Source organism: Schistocerca serialis, chromosome 6 (genome assembly GCF_023864345.2).
Source record: "Schistocerca serialis cubense isolate TAMUIC-IGC-003099 chromosome 6, iqSchSeri2.2, whole genome shotgun sequence".
Lineage (NCBI taxonomy): Eukaryota > Metazoa > Arthropoda > Insecta > Orthoptera > Acrididae > Schistocerca > Schistocerca serialis.
The window spans coordinates 169,536,905-169,561,980 of record NC_064643.1 but is presented as its reverse complement, the minus strand read 5'-3'; the positions used below and the strand labels follow the sequence as shown (position 1 = coordinate 169,561,980).

The following is a 25,076-nucleotide window of genomic DNA, read 5'->3' as shown; positions in this document are numbered from 1 at the left end:
ACTCAGGGAGTCAAAACAAATGAAGCACTGAGCAGGCACATCACAGTTCATCTGCACCAGTGCCCTCTAGATCACAGATAATTCAGCATTGTAGACACTGAAGTCTGGAGGCAACTGAATCTTGAGAACATTAACAGGGAAAACACCAGAGCAGCCAACAGACTCTCCCTTTTTACACCCATCCATGTTCATTGCAGTAATCATTTAAAATATCATGTTAAAAACATGAACAGAAGTGCAATCTCTCCTGTAAATCTAAAATTAGCTTGGGCCTCTGCAATAACCAGGGTGGCAGTCAGTTAAAACCCTGAATATGAGTGTGTATGTGCCCCACCAATGGACTCCAGCACACACTTCATGCAGATCCCAAACAGCTTCCTTGTCCATGGAGGATTGGTAAAGAGGCATTCCATAGCAAAACGAGCAATGGTATGGTATACTGAAGAAGTGGGTGTAGCAAGGAACATAAACGGCTGATGTGGCATGAGGAGTTGCTGCCAGTTAGTAAGTGGCAGTTCACCAGCTGCAGCAGAGAGACTGGGTATGGGCCTTGTCTTGTAAGTGCCCATAGCCAGCATGATCTCCTCATGGTGTAGAGCATCATGTTCTTCAGGTAAGAAGACTTTGCTGACCTGTATACTGTGCACCCATAGGCCAATAGTGGCCACATTGAGGCCACATAAAACAGGAGCAGATGTGCCCTGTCCACTCCCCAATACCTGTGGCTAAGACACTTCAAGATGTCTGGTGCCTTTTGGGCCTTCACCTGCAGGTCCTTTAGATGTGGTAACCACAATAGGAACCTCACAAAGTCTTCAAATGGGAGACTAGTGACCCCCATAGGCGGTTCAGATAAATTAAAAATATGACAAAAACAATTAAAATGAACACACACACACACACACACACTTCTCTGCAGAAAATGTAAAACACATCTTTGTAGCCCATTCCTTCAACCTCTTCACTGTGAGTTTCAACTGATGACTTGCTGCTACAGTATTGGAGGAAGAGCAGAAGATTGCAAAATCGTCCACAAATAAGAAGCATTGGACAGGACTCCTTACTGTGGATGTTATACTGATAATGGCTGGAGAAAAAAAGGGTGTGTCTTAAAATACTGCCCTGGGGAACACCATTCTCCTGCACAAAACTATTTGATAGCAAATCATTGAGTCTGTACCTAAGAAGGTGTCTTGAGAGGAATGACTGAATGAAGATGGGATGGTGGCCACAAAACCCCTACTGGTGTAGCTGATGGAGAATATTTTGTCTCAAAGTAGTGCCATATGGTGTACTGAGGTCAGAAAATACCTCCAGACAACATCTTTTACATAGAAGAGCCTGCTGGATTCCTGTCTCTAGCAGGTCAGATTGTCAACAGTTGACTGACATCTCCTGAATGCACAATGAGAGTGGTTAAGGACCTACCTGGTCTCTAAATCCAAAACAGATGGGGTGACAAAGCACTCTAGGGTTAAGGCCATGCTCTGGTAACTACTGGAACACATGCAGCCCTTTCCTGATTTGAGGAGAAGTATCAAAACTGCCTCGTGCCACAAGTTTGGAAATGGGCCTGTCAACCACACCAAATTAAAGTATCATAAGAGGATTTCCTTTGATACCATTTGCAAGGGCTGCAGTGTGTTGTACCAGATTTGGTCATGACCAAGAGCTGTATCATGAGTGTCAGATAGTGCTGAATCCAGCTCCCACATGGAGAATGGGTGGCTGGAGGACTCAGAATTGGTGGACCCGAAGTCCAACTCTATCTTCGCCAAGGTGCCACAGTAATGACAAAACACTGAATACTAATTGACAGTGGCACAAGTCAGTGAAAAATGCTCTGGCATTGTCTGCATGATGTCTCCAGGTATTGTTTAGAGACACCTCTGTTTTAACAACACTTCTACAGGTAACTGACTGCCTTCATCAGAAATCTTCCTGATAGCTTCCCATATGGTTGTGGAACAAGTTGAATACTTGACAGAGTCCAGAAACGCTTGCCATGACCTTTTCTTGTTCCCCTGAATGATGCGCCAAGCCTCTGCCCTTACCATTTGAAAGGCTGTGAAGTTTTCCCCATTTTGCAGCCTTAAACCACACAGCAACATGCCTGATCTGAATTACTAAACAGCACTCATCATTCCACCAAGGGTCAGATGCCTCCAAAGATGACCTGAGGACTATGGGATGGAGAAGTCAGCAGCATGGTGTATCACTCGTGCGATGTGGTCCACCCACTGCTGGACACTGCCGCGGCACTTCAACACAGCCAGTTGGCTGAACAGCATCCAGTTGGCTATGCTGATTATTCATTGTGACTGCATCCTTTCTGTGAGAGCTCCATCCAGTAGATGTATCTGAAGCGGGAAGTTGTCACCAGAATGACTTCCCACTAAATTGAGTCCACAAGGACTGGAGAGCAGAAAGAGGGGTCGATCGCTGAGGATGAATGGGATTGCCTATGTTGAGGGCACATAGCTCATGATACTTAATGAGGCTCCAAGAACCTGACCTCCAAGGGCAAGTAGAATGGAGCCTCACAATACATAATGGGCATTGAAGTCTACCAGTAGGAGAAATGGTTGGGGGAGTTGTTCTATAAGATCTGTGAGAGCCTCAGAGTCTATTGCATCATGCAGAGGTAAATACACAGAACAAAAAGTGATTCTCTGACACACAAGAATTTCAAGTGCAAGTGCTTGCATGTCAGTAGCCAGGGGGAGAGCACAGGAAGGGTGTGCACTAGTGGCAAATACAGCAACTCCTCCCTTGATTCTTTCCCCAGTAAGGTCATCTTTGCAATGGAAAGTACAGCCCCATGGTACAGGGGCACTAGATGCTTTAAAATACATTTGCTTGAAACACAAGCACAGGGGGCTTCCTTGTGCTAGGAGCTTCAGTTCCAGCACATGTGTCCTGAACCCATAATATTCCAATGTGGTATGTGAGCCATTTATCACGGGGGTAGCACTTTCATCCTGTCTCTTCACCAGGAAGGGGAGCCAACAATGGGTGGAGGCTCGGTCTTGGGGCCACGGGATAGCATCGAGGTCCATTGGCTCTGAAGATGAATCATGAGAGATGTCAGAGAGTGTCGTCAACATCATTGGATGGCTTAGTAACCATCTTTGTCAGTGGTTGATGCTTTGCATTTGAGGTTTTGGCCTGTGGAGGATTCAGACCCACAACCATGGCAGTGGTAGTGGCAGTGCTGGACAGTGGATCAGACTGAACCTTTGGAAGGCCAGGGAGCTTCACAATGTCAGCAACCATGGCTTTTTCTGTTGTTCTGGAAACAGGTATGGGCTTCAAAAAAACCGCACAAGCACTAGTGCTGATGCTGGAAAGCTCTGTTTGTGCAGCAGCACTGGTTTCTAAATTGGCTTTTTAAGAACTGAAACAAAGGTTACAAATGTGGTGGGGGGGGGGGGGGGGCAGGAGGAGGGGGAGAGGGAGGGAGCTACATGGCCTTATAGACCTTCTTGGCCTAACCATATGTGATGTGATTTGTTATTTTAATCTCCCGTATCTTCCTTTCCTCAAGGAAGATACTGCAGTCTCTGCTACAGGCAGGGTGATCCCCAGAGCAATTTACACACGTCAGAGCAGATCAGATGAACAACAGATTTCTTCGTGGGTGGTATGGTGCCACAAGGCTTAGGCCTGTCCCACCGCTCAGTAAATCGACCAAGACTTATACGAATAATTGTAAGAACAGTTATTATTATTACGTTCTTTAAGTTTGTTTTTGGGTTTTCAGAAATACTGTGGAAGAAAGTTTATTTATGTTGCAGATAACGTGGAAGACATTGCCCAACAATCACCACGAAAGTTCGACGTAGCGGCAAGTGGGCAAGGAATAAAACGAATGCTGCAAACTACCGCGAGCCATGGAAGAGCCTGGCCTGCGCAGGCGTCGAGCTTCCTAGGTCATTGTTGGACAACGTCAAAGGAAGAGATATTCTGCTTTCTCTTTGCAAACAGATCAATCGAGTCTTGAAAGGTTCATGTAAAATGTATAGGCAGGTGACACACTAGGTGGGACCCAATGCCTGTAATACTTCCACAGTTATTAAAAAGTTGTTAAATGGCAAAACCAATAGTTCATCATTTATATAGATAAAAAGTAGTAAAGATATAGGAAAGGAAGAGTTGTGGTGTCAGAATGAAAAGTGATACATTGCTCAGCAACAAAGAAGGACGTAAACAGCGGCGTTACATGATGAGAACAAATCAACTGATAAAATAGTAAGTCTGTAATTAAGCATAAAGCCACGTAACACTGCAGCGGCCTTATCACATTTGACACAAGTTGTTTCTCCCTCACATCCAAGAGCGCTGTGCCCAAAGTGCTGGCATTTAAAACAGTGTGTTGGCCTGCCTTAACATGTTCTGGGAGTTTCATGCCATTGAAGGTAATGATAAAGGAGTTGGATTTTACCAGATAACCATACACTCTCTTCATGATATTTTGCACATCCGCAATACCTTCCAGAGCCCACCCATCTCTCAATTCTCCTTTTGTAATTTTGACAAGATCTCTACATGATGCAACATTTTTACTGTAGTTCAATGTGTTGTGTAACTCTATTTTGATTGCACATTCCCTGAGGCATTTTGCTTTCTGGAGGTTCTTTACTTGTTGGGAACCGGAGGTTTCTACCAAGAGTGTCCCACTGTGCAATCACTTGACAGATTTTAAAGTGCTAGCTATGCCCTCTAAACCTTTTTGAAGATAGACTGCCAAAACTTTCTCAAAGCTGCCCTCTGTCCTTTCAACTATTAGAAACACAGTCTGACTTGCAGCATGGGTTCTGTTACTATAAACACAAAACTTCTGAAAAATTCTTGAGTCAGGAGGACTGGCTACACAAGGTATCTTGTTAGATTGTGTGTTGGTACCGACCAGCGGCCAACCTAAACTACTAGAAGGGGGGAGGGACGGGGGAGTGAATTTTGAGGGTTCCATCTCAGTCTCATGAGCATCTAGAGAAGTAAGAGTCCACTCAGACAGAGCCTTGCATGCCGAGCTAAGCCTTATACATCTGAAGTGAGGCAACTTCCCCAGATGTTGTCCGCTAACATCTGTTCCACCTCAGCATCCATGCATCTCATCAGCACACAGCACACCTTGAGATGGAGGGCTTTTTTCTAGAGGTTTTTATCAACCTCGTGATCAGGGGCAGTCAGGCCACGATCCTCATTCCCCAGGGCACACAACGTTCCACTGCCACACCGTACAGTGCTCGCTGAAGTATGCCCAGAGTTTATCGCTGAAGTATGCCCAGAGTTTACAGTGACAGAGGACTGATGGTGCTTACCAGTCATCAGCTCAGGAACCCTAGGGTCACCAAGCATTTTTTGAGCCTCTGAGGGGTACTGCAATGAAATAATGAAAACACTGTGCTTGTAAGAAATCTCCAGTTGCATTGAACGTAAACCAATAAATACACAAAGAGATATAAATGATCAATCATGAAACAACTCAAGTCACCATTATGGAAGGAAAGGTCGCTGTACAAAGGTACAAAACAAATGTAAGTAGATCAGGGTAACCTATGCTGAAGATGAAAAGAAGTGTTGTAGTAAGATAGAAAGTGGATTTTTCATTGTAGGTGACTCCTTGTTAAAAACATAATTGTGCCTAACTCCAATATTGATATTTAACCATGAAAAAGGACACAAAAATTACATAAACATTTCTACATTTTACATAAGTGCAACGTATAAGGGTAGGAGGAATCTCACCAGTGTTTTTATCCTCATGGGAACAGTACAGAATTCCCTTTCAGGCAGCACGAAAGAGGAAATTTTCAGTCACACAAGAAACCTAATTCCATCCACTAGATGCCTCTACTTAAGTTCCAGACTAGTAATCAATGGCACTGTATACAAGTGAATAGCGAGTGACAGCTTTGTGCAGAGAATAAAAGGCACTTTTAAACAACAACACAATAAACTATGAGTGGTATTCATTGATCCCAACAAATTTACATGTACAGAGTGTCTTGCCAAAGACATTATAGGCTCAAAAATACTTAGCAAGATGTGTGCAGATAGCTGTCAAGTTATAAAAAAATGAGGGAAACTGATCAGTAATAATGGGTGTGATACAACATGTGAGCCAATAAGAAAGACAAAGCCAAACCATTACCCAGAAATAAAAATGCCAAAGCCCATAAGTAAGAGTCAGAGTATTTATGTTATGCATTGGTATATAAATGGCTTAAGTACTGATGCATCAAATAACAACAGCTCTAAAATGGGCAAATTGGAAATAATTCTGCCACAATGTGCAAATATTAAGAGTCTAAATGAGCACTGGTCATCACACTCGCTTGCACTGATGTACAATGATGGGGACAGCCATCACCATGCAGTTGCTTTGTTGAGTAGTGCTTAGGCAAGTACTACATTTCTGATGGTTCTATTTTTAGTTCAGGCAGCATATTAACATATGGCAGCAGCTATACCCACCTTTAAATTGACCAGAGATTCTCTACTGCATCTAAATATTACAACAAAAGTTTGTCACTATTTAATATCATCAGTAGCGCAACATGGTAACCCATACAAAACCCAAAACTAAATTCTTGAAGGAAGTGATCTGAGTGACACTTTAAAATAGATTCTGAAAACATTGAAAGCACAGAATCAGAAGCAATGGTTATGTTGATGAAGAAGAGTTTTCCCTCTGCATCTGCAGAGAGGTCAGTGGTTCGATCCCTATGAGAAATGCTGATATTGTGGTGTTACCAGCAGATAAGGGAAATTCAACTGTTATTCTCTCCACGTCAATGTATCTGAGCAAGATGCACCAGCTTTTGGACGACTCTGCATATCGCATACTAAACAAGGACCCCACAGCCAAAATTCAGCGAAAAACTTTGGAGCTCCTCAAGAACAGCACGATCTCCGATCTGGTTGCTAAGAGACTATGTACACAGGCGCCCGTACCCACAGGCTATATGGATTGCCCAAAATTCACAAGGATAATGTGCCACTGCGGCCTATTGTGAGTAACATTGGGGCACCAACATATAATCTCGCAAAACATCTGGCAGTGCAGATGAGCCCTTTAGTAGGAAACTGTGAGCACCATATCTGTAACTCACAAGACTTTATTCGTCGGCTCAAGAACTTACGACTCGCACCATCAGATATACTCATAAATTTTGACGTAGTCTCGCTCTTCACTTGAGTACCATTGCAAGAATCATTGTTGCACATTAGTGAGAAGCTGGATGGGGAACTTTTAGACTTATTCCAACACGTGCTCACCTTGATGTATTTTTTATTCAATGGACAATATTTTGAACAGACTGACGGCGTCGCAATGGGTAGTCCCTTGTCGCCCATTGTGGCTAATCTTTTTAATGGAAGACTTCGAGGAGAGAGCACTCCAGTCATCGGATTTGAAACCTATGTGTTTTTGGCAATATATGGATGACACCTTTGTTATCTGGCCTCACAGCACTGCATAGCTGAATGTATTTCTTGAGCATCTTAACTCGTTTCATCCCAACATCAAGTTCACTATGGAGATGGAGAAAAACGGGGAACTTCCATTCCTGGATGTGTTGGTACGGAGAAAAGAAGATGGCACATTAGATCACGCAGTGTACTGTAAACCAACACACATGGATTTATACTTACAGGCCACCAGCTGTCACCATCCTTTGCAACGAAGTGGCATACTTAGGACGTTGGTTCACAGAGCACGAGCCATATCAGACTCAGACAGCTTATCCAATGATCTATTCCATCTGCGTACCACTTTCCAACAAAATGGATATTGCGAATGGGAGATTTGCTGTGGCTTACACCTAAAGCGGGTTGCCCAACATGAGGAACTGGAAGAAGGCAAAGAACAAAGGGGAATGGTCATCTTGCCATACATCGGCGGTGTCTCTTCAAAAATAGGAGGATTATTGAAGAGGCATAAAGTTAAATGTGTCTTTCGTCCACTGGCAAAACTCAGAGCTCTCTTGGGCTCATCTACGGACAGCCTTGGCCTAAGAAGACCCAGTGTTTACGAGATTCCTTGTAGCTGCGGCATGTCGTAGATCGGACAAACTTCTCGTGCTGAACAATGACACTACACTCGTCTGGAGCAACCAGAGAAGTCTGCTGTGGCCGAGAATTGTCTCAGTACAGGCCTTTCTATGAATTATCAACACACCAAAATTCTTGCGGCGATGAGTTTGTACTGGGACAGTGTTATTAAGGAAGCAGTGGAAATACGTAGCTCGACGAATCTTCTAAACAGAGACACTGGCTTTCAGCTCAGTACAGCTTGGGATCCAGCAGTGGTCACATTGAAGTCACATCGAGCAGAGAGGAGTACTATTGGTCATACGACGGACGACAATTCACCAGCAAAATAAATATTCTGTTGACAACAGGAGTATAGTCACGCGCCTACGCGGATGCGCATCTTTGCTTGCGGCTTCCGACAGAGGTTCCTGGGGCATCCGATGGCCGCGCAGAGCAGCAGCGGCAACCTCCGCGCAAGCGCCAAAGTCTTTGGTTCTTCGTCTTGCAGGTGGTGTTGCTGTCCTTCCAGCTATCGGTTGATATCGTCGCTATTGACCATCGAATTTGGTGCCTCCATGCATGCACACTTCCTGCCTAAGACTGGCATAAATAGGGGGCTCTAGTCTTGCCTTAGCAGTGTGTTCATCACACCTGAAGATGTCGGCCAGTTGCGCTGATGAAATATTGTGGAGTTTTCACTATGACATCCGACGTCTCGCCCGAGAACCTATATACAACATGTACGTCGGGAAAGCCTCAAGCAACACAATAATTTGTGTACCTGCAAAAAGGTGAACTTTCTTTAATTAATTATTAAAAATTATTTTAATTATGTAAATGAATACTTTGTGTAAAAATGATGCATTATCCAGTAAAGAGCTATGAAGATAAGAAAGAAAAGTTTGTAATATTTGTTGATTTTTAGATTAGTATCACAAATGAAAGCAATTATGCTTCAACATTCACTGGCTTAGAAAAGAAACATGGTTTAAAAGTGTATTTCTCTGAATCTGCCAGAGAAAACAGCCAGTCAGCAATGTACTTGGATAATGTTTTAATCAATTAGGTATATGAAGATGTGTATAAATGTCATGTAGATTTAGGTATCTCAAATCATTGAGCATTGTTCAGTGGGCTGCCGTAGAGAGAGAGAGGAATATTTCAGGTATGAAAATTCAAATGAGAAGGGACTTGAGAAAAAAACTTGTTCATATGTGGTAATAAACTAAAAGAAACAAAATGACCTTTTGATCACTGTCACTGTACCCCAACCAACGCAGATTTTGAAAAATTCCTTAATAGGTTTTTTGATGTTTTTAATTAAACATTTCCACCTAGAGCCAGGGTAATAAAGTGACAAATAAATCAAAGTTCATCACCCACAAAAACTTCCAGTATGAGGAAAAGCAGGCTGCACTGAGAACTAACATATAATAGAAATACTTATATTATTGACTATATAAAATTATGTTTAAAAGAGTTGTCAAGACAGAAGACCTAGCAGCAAAGAACAGGATAATTATAAACCATAAATTAAAGCAAAGGTCACATGATCAGTCACTAAATCATAATTAAGGGATACGGACTGTAACTAAGAAATTTCAAATTAACTTTAAAGGAAACACTATTGTAAGTCCACTTCAAATATCATAGTACTTCAATGTATTATTTACAAGTGTAGCAAAGTCTGATGTCAAAATAATACATTAAAACCACAAAATAAATCCCTTTGGCCTTGGAAATTATGAATATCTTATAAAATTGTCAAAAGCTTCCATGAAGAAAGTAAAAAATGCTATTTTATGTAAAGCCGCCACTATTTTTTGCGTAGTACTGCAGAAACTACCAGTTCAGCCACAGTAGCTGGAGGCAGCCAGCACATGCTAAAGTGCTGGTTGCAGTATGGGGGCTACATTATGTAAAGCCATGGATTTGCGATGCTGAACACAACAATAACAACACGATAAGTATATTCATAGGGTTGTGGACTTGAGAAACTACTGTTTGGAGCTCGCATTCTATGCTAGAAAGTAAATACATGTCTATCTAAGTGTGCAACTAGAGACTGTGGTTCTGCGCATCCTCATACTAGTGACCAACTTTACGAAACTTAAAACAAAAATACCAGCATTGTTTACCAAGTGAAAAATCTGAATTTAGCAGTAATCCAAGCAAACACAGGTTTAAATATCTCTGTAAGCATTAATAATAGCTCTGCACATAAATAGTTTTTAAAGTAGTTTATTAGAGTTACATGTCTTTTTTTTCCAAAAGTGGCATGTGCTTATACACTATTTCATCTCAATGTGCTTAGACTCAGGTTATCTTGTCAACCAGAGGTCAGAGTGTCATACTGAATTCATAAGCATTGTATCAACATTCCTGTTAAGTTTGTGATAGTAGCCACAGCTTTCTCAGTTATATTTGTTGCCCAGAATAAAAATTTCTTACAGTAAGAACATTGTCCACATATACTTCCTGGTGCTTAACATATTCAGAAACAAATTTAGGTACAGTAACACTATGTTTTGTGTACATATTTGGTCATTATACTCACTCTAGAAGGGTTATCATATGTGAGTGCAGAACGCTCACAAAAGTTAAATTGATTAGTATTTTTCTTAGGGCCTCCTCCTTCATCGCCTTCTTTTTTCTCTCCTTCCTCCTCCCCTTCCCCTTCTGCCTCTGCTTCTGCCTTCGGCTCAGCTTCAGCTTCACCTTCCTTTTCTTCTCCTTCAGCTTTTTCCTCCTCAGCCCCTTCTTCTGGTTCAACAGGGGCTTCCTCTTCTGGGACTTTTTCAGCAGCCTCTTCTTCTGGTGCTTCCCCCTCCAATACAGCCTGTGATGGTGTGCCCTCTGAAACATTTAACTATGCTTCAACTCAGGCAGAGTGACAATAACACTAATTTTGGTACAAGTAACAATAACAGTAATAATAATAATAATAATAATAATAATAATACAGTAATAATCATAATAATAATTAGAGAAAGAAACAACACAGAAAACATTCCGCATGAATCACTAAAGTCATTCTCACCCCCACTTTCTAGAACAATAACAACTGAAGTGCTTGTTTGTATTCGCTGCTGGATGGTAATTTGTATCCTGAGAATCAGGAATTCATCATGGCCATCAAGATGGAGTGATTCAGAGCAAATAGCAGTCAGAAGCACATTCTGAATAGCCCAAATACTGACAGGTACCGGAAATCGAAGTGAACAGGTCAATCAGCTGAACACATAATACTAGCGATGGGTGCAAGCAAATGAAAACAACTGATCCAGTTAGCTGTTGGAAAACAATAAACTTATTTGGCATTTGGTTGTAGTTTCATGTATTGGGTGAATTATTCATTCATATAATAATAATAATAATAATAATAATTAGAGAAAGAAACAACACAGAAAACATTCCGCATGAATCACTAAAGTCATTCTCACCCCCACTTTCTAGAACAATAACAACTGAAGTGCTTGTTTGTATTCGCTGCTGGATGGTAATTTGTATCCTGAGAATCAGGAATTCATCATGGCCATCAAGATGGAGTGATTCAGAGCAAATAGCAGTCAGAAGCACATTCTGAATAGCCCAAATACTGACAGGTACCGGAAATCGAAGTGAACAGGTCAATCAGCTGAACACATAATACTAGCGATGGGTGCAAGCAAATGAAAACAACTGATCCAGTTAGCTGTTGGAAAACAATAAACTTATTTGGCATTTGGTTGTAGTTTCATGTATTGGGTGAATTATTCATTCATATAATAATAATAATAATAATAATAATAATAATAATAATAATAATAATTAGAGAAAGAAACAACACAGAAAAGATTCTGCAGGAAACTCTAAAGTCATTCTCACCCCAACTTCCTAGAACAACCAGGACTGAAGAGCTCGCTTGTATTGGCTGCTGGATGGTATTTTGTATCTTGAGAATCAGGAATTCATCATGGCTATCAAGACAGAGTGATTGAGGGCAAATAGCTGACAGAAGCACACTCTGAAGAGCCCAAATACTGATAGGTACAGGAAATCGAAGTGAGCAGGTCAATCAGCTGAACACATAATACTAGTGATGGTCGGGTGCAACCTAATGAGAACAATTGATCCAGTCAGCTGTTGGAAAACAGTATACTTATTTGGCATTTGGATGTAGTTTCATGTATTGGGTGAATTATTCATTCATATAATAATAATAATAATAATAATAATAATAATTAGAGAAAGAAACAACACAGAAAAGATTCTGCAGGAAACTCTAAAGTCATTCTCACCCCAACTTCCTAGAACAACCAGGACTGAAGAGCTCGCTTGTATTGGCTGCTGGATGGTATTTTGTATCTTGAGAATCAGGAATTCATCATGGCTATCAAGACAGAGTGATTGAGGGCAAATAGCTGACAGAAGCACACTCTGAAGAGCCCAAATACTGATAGGTACAGGAAATCGAAGTGAGCAGGTCAATCAGCTGAACACATAATACTAGTGATGGTCGGGTGCAACCTAATGAGAACAATTGATCCAGTCAGCTGTTGGAAAACAGTATACTTATTTGGTATTTGGATGTAGTTGCATGTATTGGGTGAATTATTCATTCATATAATAATAATAATAATAATAATAATAATTAGAGAAAGAAACAACGCAGAAAAGATTCTGCAGGAAACCCTAAAGTCATTCTCACCCCCACTTCCTAGAACAACCATGACTGAAGAGCTCGCTTGTATTGGCTGCTGGATGGTATTTTGTATCCTGAGAATCAGGCATTCATCATGGCTATCAAGACAGAGTGACTGAGGGCAAATAGCTGACAGAAGCACATTCTGAAGAGGCCAAATACTGACACGTACAGGAAATTGAAGTGAGCTGGTCACTCAGCTGAACACATAATAGTAGTGATGGTCAGGTGCAACCAAATGAAAACAATTGATCCAGTCAGCTGTTGGAAAACAGTATACTTATTTCGCATTTGGATGTAGATTCATGTATTGGGTGAATTATTCATTCATATAATAATAATAATAATAATAATAATAATTAGAGAAAGAAACAACGCAGAAAAGATTCTGCAGGAAACCCTAAAGTCATTCTCACCCCCACTTCCTAGAACAACCATGACTGAAGAGCTCGCTTGTATTGGCTGCTGGATGGTATTTTGTATCCTGAGAATCAGGCATTCATCATGGCTATCAAGACAGAGTGACTGAGGGCAAATAGCTGACAGAAGCACATTCTGAAGAGGCCAAATACTGACAGGTACAGGAAATTGAAGTGAGCAGGTCACTCAGCTGAACACATAATAGTAGTGATGGTCAGGTGCAACCAAATGAAAACAATTGATCCAGTCAGCTGTTGGAAAACAGTATACTTATTTGGCATTTGGATGTAGTTTCATGTATTGGGTGAATTCTTCATTCATTATTTTGAGAGAAACCAGTCTTAGGAGCAACCAAATGGAAAAAAATTAATTCAGTAGATTGTATGAGTTTTATAATTTTACGTATCACTGGATTATTATGAATTCATTTCTTTCAAGTGAAACCAGTTCATGGGCGTAACCAAATGAAAAAGGTAAACACAGTTTTACATACTGACTGATTATTCAGTCTTCATTTTCAAGTGAAGCCAGTTTGTAGATCTTTTTTTTGTCAGTCGAACCATGTATTCGATCCAACAGCTAAAACCACTCTTTAGTGCTTTAGTTGACTGAGCCATCCCTTTATACATCTATGTGAAATCAGTCTTTTAAACTTTAATTTGTGGAACTGAAGTACAAATGTCCTCAGATGCTAGACCTACCACCAGGGTTGAGTGAAGACACGTCAGTGGGAATGCCAAAGTCATAATATATAAATTCATTTGATAATGTATTCAATAGCCTAATTCTTCATTTCATCATTTAAAACTGATCAATATATTGCTGCATATTAATTTGTCCCAGATGCAATTAACACATAACTAATGCAGCTGATTATTGTTGAGGATACAAAAGGTTTAGCTTGCTAAAAACAATCTTAAGCCAAGATCATATAATGCGATCTTGGCTTTAGAGCGTTTTTAGTAAATAAAACAGATCACTCCAGCTGTCTTCTAAAAATGAGAAAATTCAGTCAAAAAGTTTAGATAAAAGTTCCCTTATGGGTCATGAAGAAGAAAAGAACAGTGTCAAATTTTAGCAAATGTTCCATCTTACTGAAAATGTGTGACAATGTCCACTAATTAATTAAGGATCATTTGAATATAAAGCCCTCTCATACTGCACATATATGCCACATGATCCACGTCAGCCTCCTGCTGGTGACTGACACACAGCCAGTGCAAGGAATTGGCCTGCTACTGCGCCAGCAGCCAAACTCCTTCCTCACATAAATTGCAGTCCTGCCTGCCAGAGACTGCTGGTGGTGACACCATTATAGTAACCTCAGACTGTTCACAGATGATACAGTTACCTATAATGAGGCACTGACTGAAAGAAGTTGCATAAATATTCGGTCAGATCTTGATAAGACTTCAAAGTGGTGCAAAGGTTGGCAACTTGCTTTAAATGCACAGAAAAGTAAAACTCTCCACTTCACAAAGCAAGAAAACACAGTATTCTATGACTATAATATCAATGTGCAAGAGCTGGCATCAGCAAACTCACACATATACTTGGGTGTAACACTTTGTTGGGATATGAAATGGGAGGATCACATAGGTCAGTTGTGGATAAGGCATGTCACAGACTTTGGTTTATTGGTAGAATACTAGAGAAATACAATCATTCTACAAAGGAGATTGCTTAAAAATCACTTGTGTGACCTAGTTTAGAAGACTGATCAAATGCGTGGGACCTGTACCAAAATAAGACTAACAGATGATATTGAACATACAACAATAAGGGCAGCATGAATGGTCACAGGTTTGTTTGACCCAAGGAAGAGTGTCACAGAGATACTGAAGAAACTGAATTGGCAGACTCTTGAAGATAAGATGTAAACAATCCTGAGAAAACCTACTTACAAAGTTTCACTAACTGGCTTTAAATGATGACTACAGGAATATACTACAACCCCCAACCTATCACTCACAAAGGGATTGTGAGGACAAGATTTGGTTAATTACAGCATACACAAAAGCATTTAAACAATCATTCTTCCCACACTTCACACATCAATGGAACAAGAAGAAACACTATGAAATGGCACAATGGGAAATACCCTCTGCTATGCATTTCACAGTGATTTGTAGAATATATATGTAGATGTAGATTTAGATGTGCCTGGATCCAAGGACACCCCACCCCCAGGTGGAAAACGGCTGAGAAAATATGTAAGTGAAATCATTCAAACCCAGAGACTGAGTAAAAACATTCACATGTGAAACTTAACCCTCAAAGACTTTTGTCAGTGAATTGTCTCACACAAGTCAAACCATTCTGACCTCATACAGCTGACTCAGCAACAGAGACTAGTTTTATGCAGCTGTTTCATTCGGTTGAAAAAACTCAGTGAATAAAACAGTCAGCTATCCCAACACTGCACAATGACCATCTTGTGCAAACTTTCAGAAGCCATGTACCGGGCCGACATAACACATTACAGATTTAACATACCAAAGTTGAATATTAACCACAGATTATTGGGAAATGATACATTATATTATAAATATACTTGTCCTCCTGCTATGTAAACAAAATATCATCTACTGAATTGGGATCAACCAGTGCTAACTGACAAAACATCTGACTACAACAGACGAGTTACAGTTCTATGGACAAAATCTAGGACTGGTATAATTACTGATATTGTAATGACCAAACAGATAATATTAGGAAAACAGAAATCAAAATATTCAAAAAGTATTATGAATTTGCAGTTAAAATAAAAAGCAGAGTCTAGGAGGCACTATAATATATAAATGAGGATGTATCCACTACTCACTGCATAGATAAGATGCTGAGGAATGAACAGGCAAGTAGGGAAGATGGAAAGTTAATTTGTTTTCAAACAAATTCCTCCTTCACTACTATTATATACGCTGTGCCTGTGTGTGTGTGTGTGTGTGTGTGTGTGTGTGTGTGTGTGTGTGTGTGAGGCAGTTTTTCCTCTTCCCTCCATGCCTGTCCACTGCTCAGTGGCACCCTGCACAGTGATTATCCTCATTTACATATTATAGTCAAATTATAAATACTTAGCATATTCATTGAGTTGAAACATACGCTATGATGATTTCAGAAAACTCTGTAAAACAAATAGTAATTAGAACTGTCTGAGAGGCTCATTAACCGATAGGAGAAAGCTGTTTTACCACAGAAAACAATAAAATGTTTGAAAAAAGAAAAAAAAGAGTCTGTGGGTCACCTGCTTCTTTCCTCAAACATTGTACCTAACAGACATGCACATACAACGCACAGACAGCTTCTTTTGAGAGGGGGACTCCTCAGTTTTCCCTAAGTCCCATCAGCAGTGGGATATTACCAATAGATTGAAGAAAGGGAAACTGGCAATGTCCTTTCAGAGGAAACAAACCCAGCATTTGCCTTAAGCTATTTAGGGAAATCACAGAAAAATTCAAACCAGGATGGATGACAGGTTTTTGAATTAGTAAGAATTAAGACCTGCCAGGGTAGGTCCCAATGTCCAATCCATATGTTAACAGTAGGCAGATTTCATTATCAATAAGATAACAATCTTGATTAATCATTCAACAGAGAAAAAATATTTGTGAGTTGCTCACCAACCCACGTTGCAGACAATGTAGTGACTGGAAGTCTGACACGCTCTTGACTAAATGTAATTTATGTGACAAAACTGTCAGCTAAATAACAATACTGAGTGGAGGTCCCCATTGGCTGGTGGACCAGACTAGATTTGGAGATCCAACTGCCACATTGAATTTCCTGTTAAGTCATACAATGTACAATATTTGTCACAAAAAATTGATCAGTCTTTCCTCTATTGTTTTCCTTTATACTGCCCTTTGTGAATCAACATCTTTCAATCATTCTGCTCAAACCAGAGTAATTTTTGCATAAATCCACATACCACTTTGTAAGTACCGCTACTGCAGTGTCAGTGCTGTTGGATGTATGCTACATCAAACTTTGTACACACCTGCTCTCAATTACTCACCTTCCTCTGAGATACTTCAGCATAAAAGGACAATGCATGCAGAGAAAATCAACAAGAATAACTCCCAGAAAAGGAACAAAATACCTGTGTACGCTGACAGCTATGGAAGAGGAATCCCAGTGTTATTAATGAAAATCGGTGTGACAATTTCTCTGATAAAGGTGAGTTTCATCCTAGTGCTCTATTTGATGTGTTTACAAACAATACCGAACAACAAACAATGGGAATGAGTGCTCAAAACTACATTGTACTTGTGGCAGATTGCAATGACATTTACTGTGACTAGAGGAATAGACTGTTCCATAACACTTTGGGCAAACTGCTGGATGTATCCAACTTTCTGCCATGACGCTTTGGTGCAAAGTCTTTTGCCATCCCCATGTGAACTCTGATGAAAAGCACTGAGCTCCCATATTTTAGATCCCACTGCTGCATGCATGGTGTACACAGTTGACATTACGTGTGCACTGCTTGAGCACATGCACTTCTGCTGCAAGTCTGTGCATTGCACCATGCACCCTCCAAGGTGGAAGCTCGCCTCATTGACATCAAACTGACTGTCTTTGCATGGTAAAGTCATGCAACAACACTGGATACACAGAGTATGAAGTTTCTCTATGACAGGATTCCATGCAGAATTTAATTAGAAGCCACTGTCTTGACTGATAAGGGACTCAGACAGTTATATTTCCACAGATTCCTTACCGATGGAACTCCAAACACTTGATGTATGGGCTACAATTTTTATTTCACCAAATGCTCTATTCAAAGAGGCCTAGGAAGACCCAACAGTACTGACTAGCTGCCACATCATCCTCAGCCAATAGGTGTCACTGAAAGCAGATATGGAGGAGCATGTCGTCAGCACACCGCTCTTGTGGCCATTGTCTGTTTTTGTGACTGGAGCTGATACTTCTCACACAAGTAGCTCCTCAACTGGCCTCAAAAGCAGCTGAGTACTCCCCACTTACCAACAGCATTTGGCATACCTTGACAGTCACCCATCCAAGTGCTAGCCAGGCCTAACAGCTATTCCATCAAATTTCCAGTAGATTACAGTATTTGGTGATAGTGGGATTATAGGCTAGGAGGAGGTGAGTATGTAATGTGATCCTGCACAGAGCGCATCATTTGCCCTATACAGGATTTGCTGCATTCGCACAAAATCCTGTAAATATCTGTTTTGCACAGACCTTAAGTTGTATTTGACAGATCTCAAAAGCACTGTAATTTTGGGAGGACAAAAGATTAATTTAAATTTACATCTGCTTAATATTATGGCCACTTTTGTTGAAACATTTTCAAATTGTGTTTGATAAGCAGTCTTTTTGAAAACTTCACCCTCTCCCTGCAGTCTTTTTGAAAACTTCACCCTCTCCCTTGTTCAATGGCTTGTACATCTGTACTACTCTCCATATTTGCTTGGATAAATATCCACTGTTCAGGAACACAGTTTGCAGGTGTTCCAGTTCCATTTTGCAGATTATCAGCATCTGAGATGGTTTGAGCTCAGTTGATTAAGGTCTTCAAAATGCTCATCATTTTTAATGGATGGTGGCAACAATCAGCCTGTAAGTACAGGTCCGTATGGGTCGGCTTTCGAAACACTGATTGTATGATGAAAGCCTACATTGTACCTGGTGATCAAAAAGTTAGTATAAATTTGAAAACTTAATAAACCACAGAATAATGTAGATAGAGAGGTAAAAATTGACACACATGCTTGAAATGACATGGGGTTTTATTAGAACCAAAAAAAAACAAAGTTCACAAAATGTCCGACAGATGGCACTGGACAACAAAATGTCAGTGACTGCGCATGACCATCTTGTATAAAAGGAGCTGTAATGAGAGAGAGAATCAGATGTGCCAGCATGTTGCCATTATCTGAAAAGGCACTTTTAGTGAAGGTGTATTACCAGAATGTGGAATGTGCTAGTTCAGCGTTACGATCCTATCACCATAGGAAGGGGATTCGAACGGGGTAGAGGTCCATTGACAAATGCAGCTGTGGCGAGAATGATTTCGAACTTCGAAGCCACAGGTTGTTTAGACGATAGACCCCATAGTGGTTGACCGAGCACAAGGCGTAATGCTGCTGAGACAGTTCAGGAAGAAATGGAGACTGTAGCAGGTTTGTCTTTGCATGGGGAAGTCAGCACTCGTGCAGTCGCACGTCGCACCAGCATTCCATACACTACTGTTTGGTTGACACTTAGGTGTACACTCCGATGCTATCCATACAAAATCCATTGGCATCATGAACTATTACCTGGTGATTTAGTGAAGTGGAGGGCATTTGCGGCATAGGCGTTTCAAAAGATGGTGGAAGATGACGATTGGTTGAGTAATTTGTTGTGGACCAACGAAGCTCATTTCACACTCCGAGGGTCTGTCAATGCCCGCAACTGCAGAATTTGGGCTACCGAAAATCGTAGAACTGTCATGGAAACTTCACTCCATGACGAGAAAGTCACGCTATGTGTTGGATTTAACGCATCTGCCGTTATCGGGCCTTTTTTCTTTGAGGAAATGCGTGATTCTGGTTTTGTAACTGCAACCATGACGGGTGAGAGGTATGCTGATATGTTACAGAATCTCATCATCCGCAGCCTGGCTGATAAACACCTGCTGGAACGTACGATGTTTATGCAGGATGGTGCTCCACCTCATATTGCTAGAAGCATGAAAGATCTCTTGCGCGTGTCATTTGGTGATGATCGTGTGCTCAGCCGGCACTTTCGTCATGATTGGCCTCCCAGGTCCCCAGACCTCAGTCCGTGTGATTATTGGCTTTGGGGGTTACCTGAAGTCACAAGTGTATCATGATCGACCGACATCTCTAGGGATGCTGAAAGACAACATCCGACGCCAATGCCTCACCGTAACTCCGGACATGCTTTACAGTGTTGTTCACAACATTATTCCTCGACTACAGCTTTTGTTGAGGAATGATGGTGGACATATTGAGCATTTCCTGCAAAGAACATCCCTCTTTTCTATGTCTTACTTTGTTATGCTGATTATTGCTATTCTGATCAGATGAAGCGCCATCTGTCGGACATTTTTTGAACTTTTGTATTTTTTTGGTTCTAACAAAACCCCACGTCATTCCAAGCATTTGTGTCAATTTGTACCTCTCTATCTACATTATTCCGTGATTTATTCTGTTTTGAAATTTACACTGACTTTTTAATCACCCGGTATGACCAATTGCCCAAGTGTGTGACTGCTCTTATGTAGCACCAAGGTGTCTGAAAATGGCAAACAACCATCTTTTTCCATCTCCATAGCAAATTTTGTTTTCATGTATGGAGTTCAGATGCTGAAGGAACTCTCGCAGACTATAAAAATGTTAGCAGTGTACGACCAAAATACTATTGGTTTTAAAACAGCTGAGGGGAATGGTCGCTCCTCAAAGTCTTCCATAAAAGGATCGGCTGCTCTAGAAGACAAAGGACTCGCCATCGTGACACCATTAGTTTGTGCAAAAAATTCATTGTTAAATAGACACGTAGATTGAGGAAAGAATGAGCACGAACACTGCTGCAACATCAGCCTCAAACCTATTGCAGAAGAGATGTGGCAAGTCCAGCTGCGGCACACTTGTGAGAAGCACCACATCGATACTCACCGACGAGCTGTTGCTTCCCAGCTTAAGCGACAGATGTCGGCTGATAAAAAATCTCTAGAATTTCTTATACAGTGTGGGTACTTGCCTAGAATGAGTTTAAGGAAAGATTCCAAGTACTTGTCAAGGGTAAGACTTGCAAAATGGCTACTTACCTACCAGATATTGGAAATGTTTCAGGGAATATACGCAGAATATTAAGAAGACACAAAGTTTTCATCTTCCTCGTCACTTTTGAGATCTGTCAAAACTGACTTACAAGCTATGCAAGAAATGTAGGTATAGGATTCCATGCAAATGCATCAAATCACAGAGCAAATGATGTGTGCTGTGCAGGATCGCAATGTAAAACATCAGCAGCATACTAACCTCCTTCAAGCCAATAAGTACACTATCACCAAATACTGAATTCTACTGAGCATTTGATTAAATACAATGAAAAAAAAAACTTGTGACCCATACATCAAACTTTTGGAGCTCCATCATCAGAGAATTAGTGGAAATACAACTGTGCAAGTCTTTTATCAATTGAGACAGTGGCTCCGAGTTAAATTCTCTCACAGAGAAACTTAATGCTCTGTGTAGCCAGGATTGTTGTATGATTTTATCATGCAAATAAAATCAATATGAGATAGATGAGACGAGCTTTCACTATGGAGGGCACACAGCACAATGAACAGACTTGCAGCACAAGTGCATGTGCTCAAGCAGCGCATGCGCAACTCCAACAGTGTACACCACTCTAATTACTAAGAATACCAATTTGGATGAGCTACAATAGAACATACCAGCAGCAAAAGATAAGTGTACCTCTTGATTTTAGGCTAATGTATTATGCTGGAATAATAGCAAGACAGGAAACACAGTATTTAATTTAAATGCCCCGAACAGGAAACTACATCAGTGAAAGTTCTTGGCATCCAGAGTGACCAAATTCTTAGCTGGGATGTACACACAGATAAATTATGCAGCAGATTCTCAATGTGATTTATCTGCTGCATAAGCTGAGAGACTGTGTTGGCGAAATGCAAAATGCTTTTGCAGTATAATCATTTTAATTTGTTCAGTTATCATTTCAAATACAGAAGTCTGCCTTACAGAAACCCACATGCATCAAATACAGCAAAAAAAGTGGGAATCACACCAAGAGGACCACGTAGAAACTACTTCAAGGAACTGAATATAGTTATAATCTTTAGTTTGTAAGTCAATAGTTGCCTACTGTGCACTATAGAAAATCTGAACAGTATTGACCTTGGAATGTAAATATATCAACACAATACAAAAAAACTGGCATGCAGTTGACAATCCGTATACCAGACTAGCAAATGTCCACAGCATACACTAGAAAGACCAGGCTGAAATAATAACAATAACGTGAAAAGTACAGATTGCTACTCATCATACAGAGGAGGAGTTGAGTCACAGAGAGGCACAATCAAGATATTGCTAAACATTTAAGCTTTCAGCCAAAAGGCCTTCTTCAGAAACATAGAACACACATGCATTCACAAATGCATGACCTACATACACACACACACACACACACACACACACACACACACACATATATATAAAATCAAAGAAGATGTGACTTACCAAACAAAAGTGCTGGCAGGTTGATAGACACACAAACAAACACAAACATACATACAAAATTCAAACTTTCGCAACCAATGGTTGCTCCGCCAGGAAAGAGGGAAGGAGAGGGAAAGACGAAAGGATGTGGGTTTCAAGGGAGAGAGTAAGGAGTCATTCCAATCCCGGGAGCGGAAAGACTTACCTTAGGGGGAAAAAAGGACAGGTATACACTCGCACACACACACATATCCATCCACACATATACGGACAAATATCTCCGCCCCGCCTGTGTCCATACACATGCGGATGGACTCGCACGTGCGTGCGAGTGTACACCCGTCCCTCCCCCCCCCCCCCCCCCCAAGGCAAGCCCCCACACTTGCGGGACCAGAACGACTCCCCACCCCCTCCCCCAAACCCACCCCCCCATCCCTCCCCCCCCCCTCCCCCCTGACGAAAAAACCGCCGGCCGCGAAAGCCTGAAATCTTGTATGTGTGTCTGTGAGTTTTTTTATTGTGTCTATCTACCAGCACTTTCCCGTTTGGTTAGTCATGGAATCTAGAAGATGTGACTTACCAAATGAAAGCACTGGCAGGTTGATAGACACACAAACAAACACACACACAAAACTCAAGCCCCTGCAACCAACGGCTGCCCCACCTGGAAAGAGGAAGGAGAGGGAAAGACGAAAGGATGTGCGCTCCAAGGGAGAGGGCAAGGAGCCACTCCAACCCCGTGAGCGGAAAGACCCACCCCAGGGGGAAAGAAGGACAGGCACACACTCGCGCACACACACACACACACACACACACACACACACACACACACACACACACACACATCCATCCGCACACACACAGACACAAGCAGACATTTGTAAAGGCAAAGAGTTTGGGCGGAGATGTCAGTCGAGGTAGAAGTACAAAGGCAAAGATGTTGTTGAATGACAGGTGAGGTATGAGCGGCGGCAACTTGAAATTAGCGGAAGTTGAGGCCTGGCGGGTAACGAGAAGAGAGGATATACTGAAGGGCAAGTTACCATCTCCGCAGTTCTGACAGGTTGGTGTTAGTGGGAAGTATCCAGATAACCCGGACGGTGTAACACTGTGCCAAGATGTGCTGGCCATGCACCAAGGCATGTTTAGCCATAGGGTGATCCTCATTACTAACAAACACTGTCTGCCTGTGTCCATTCATACCAATGGACACTTTGTTGCTGGTCATTCCCACATAGAAAGCTTCACAGTGTAGGCAGGTCAGTTGGTAGATCACGTGGGTGCTTTCACACATGGCTCTGCCTTTGATCGTGTACACCTTCCGGGTTACAGGACTGGAGTAGGTGGTGGTGGGAGGGTGCATGGGACAGGTTTTACACCGGGGGCGGTTACAAGGGTAAGAGCCAGAGGGTAGGGGAGGTGGTTTGGGGATTTCATAGGGATGAACTAAGAGGTTACGAAGGTTAGGTGGACGGCAGAAAGACACTCTTGGTGGAGTGGGGAGAATTTCATGAAGGATGGATCTCGTTTCAGGGCAGGATTTGAGGAAGTCGTATGCCTGCTGGAGAGCCACATTCAGAGTCTGATCCAGTCCCGGAAAGTATCCCGGAAAGTATCCTGTCACAAGTGGGGCACTTTTGGGGTTCTTCTGTGGGAGGTTCTGGGTTTGAGGGGATGAGGAAGTGGTTCTGGTTATTTGCTTCTGTACCAGGTCGGGAGGGTAGTTGCGGGATGTGAAAGCTGTTGTCAGGTTGTTGGTGTAATGGTTCAGGGATTCTGGACTGGAGCAGATTCGTTTGCCACGGAGACCTAGGCTGTAGGGAAGGGACCGTTTGATGTGGAATGGGCGGCAGCTGTCATAATGGAGGTACTGTTGCTTGTTGGTGGGTTTGATGTGGACAGACATGTGAAGCTGGCCATTGGACAGATGGAGGTCAACGTCAAGGAAAGTGGCATGGGATTTGGAGTAGGACCAGGTGAATCTGATGGAACCAAAGGAGTTGAGGTTGGAGAGGAAATTCTGGAGTTCTTCTTCCAGATCATGAAGATGTCATCAATAAATCTGTACCAAACTTTGGGTTGGTAGGCCTGGGTAACCAAGAAGGCTTCCTCTAAGCGACCCATGAATAGGTTGGCGTACAAGGGGGCCATCCTGGTACCCATGGCTGTTCCCTTTAATTGTTGGAATGTCTGGCCTTCGAAAGTGAAGAAGTTGTGGGTCAGGATGAAGCTGGCTAAGGTAATGAGGAAAGAGGTTTTAGGTAGGGTGGCAGGTGATCGGCGTGAAAGGAAGTACTTCTGCCTCGACTGACATCTCTGCCGAAACTCTTTGCCTTTACAAATGTCTGCCTGTGTCTGTGTATGTGCGGATGGATGTGTGTGTGTGTGTGCGTGTGTGTGTGTGTGTGTGTGTGTGTGTGTGTGTGTGTGTGTGTGTGTGCGCGAGTGTGTGCCTGTCCTTTCCGCCTAGGGTGGGTCTTTCCGCTCACGGGATTGGAGTGGCTCCTTGCCCTCTCCCTTGGAGCCCACATCCTTTCGTCTTTCCCTCTCCTTCCCTCTTTCCTGATGAAGCAACTGTTGGATGCGAAAGCTTGAATTTTGTGTGTATGTTTGTGTGTCTATCGACCTGCCAGCACTTTCGTTTGGTAAGTCACATCATCTTTGTTTATATATATATATATATATATATATATATATATATATATATA

General features: G+C 41.7%; 1 protein-coding gene across 1 annotated transcript in view; it reads right to left on the bottom strand.

Annotated features, from left to right (window-relative positions):
* LOC126484717 (dynein intermediate chain 2, ciliary-like) overlaps positions 1-25,076 on the bottom strand; it is a 312,565-nt gene that overhangs the window by 235,867 nt on the left and 51,622 nt on the right. Inside the window, exon 4 of the mRNA XM_050108313.1 lies at positions 10,598-10,896. Coding sequence (XP_049964270.1) covers positions 10,598-10,896 — 299 coding nt within the window. The remainder of the gene's footprint in view (positions 1-10,597; positions 10,897-25,076) is intronic.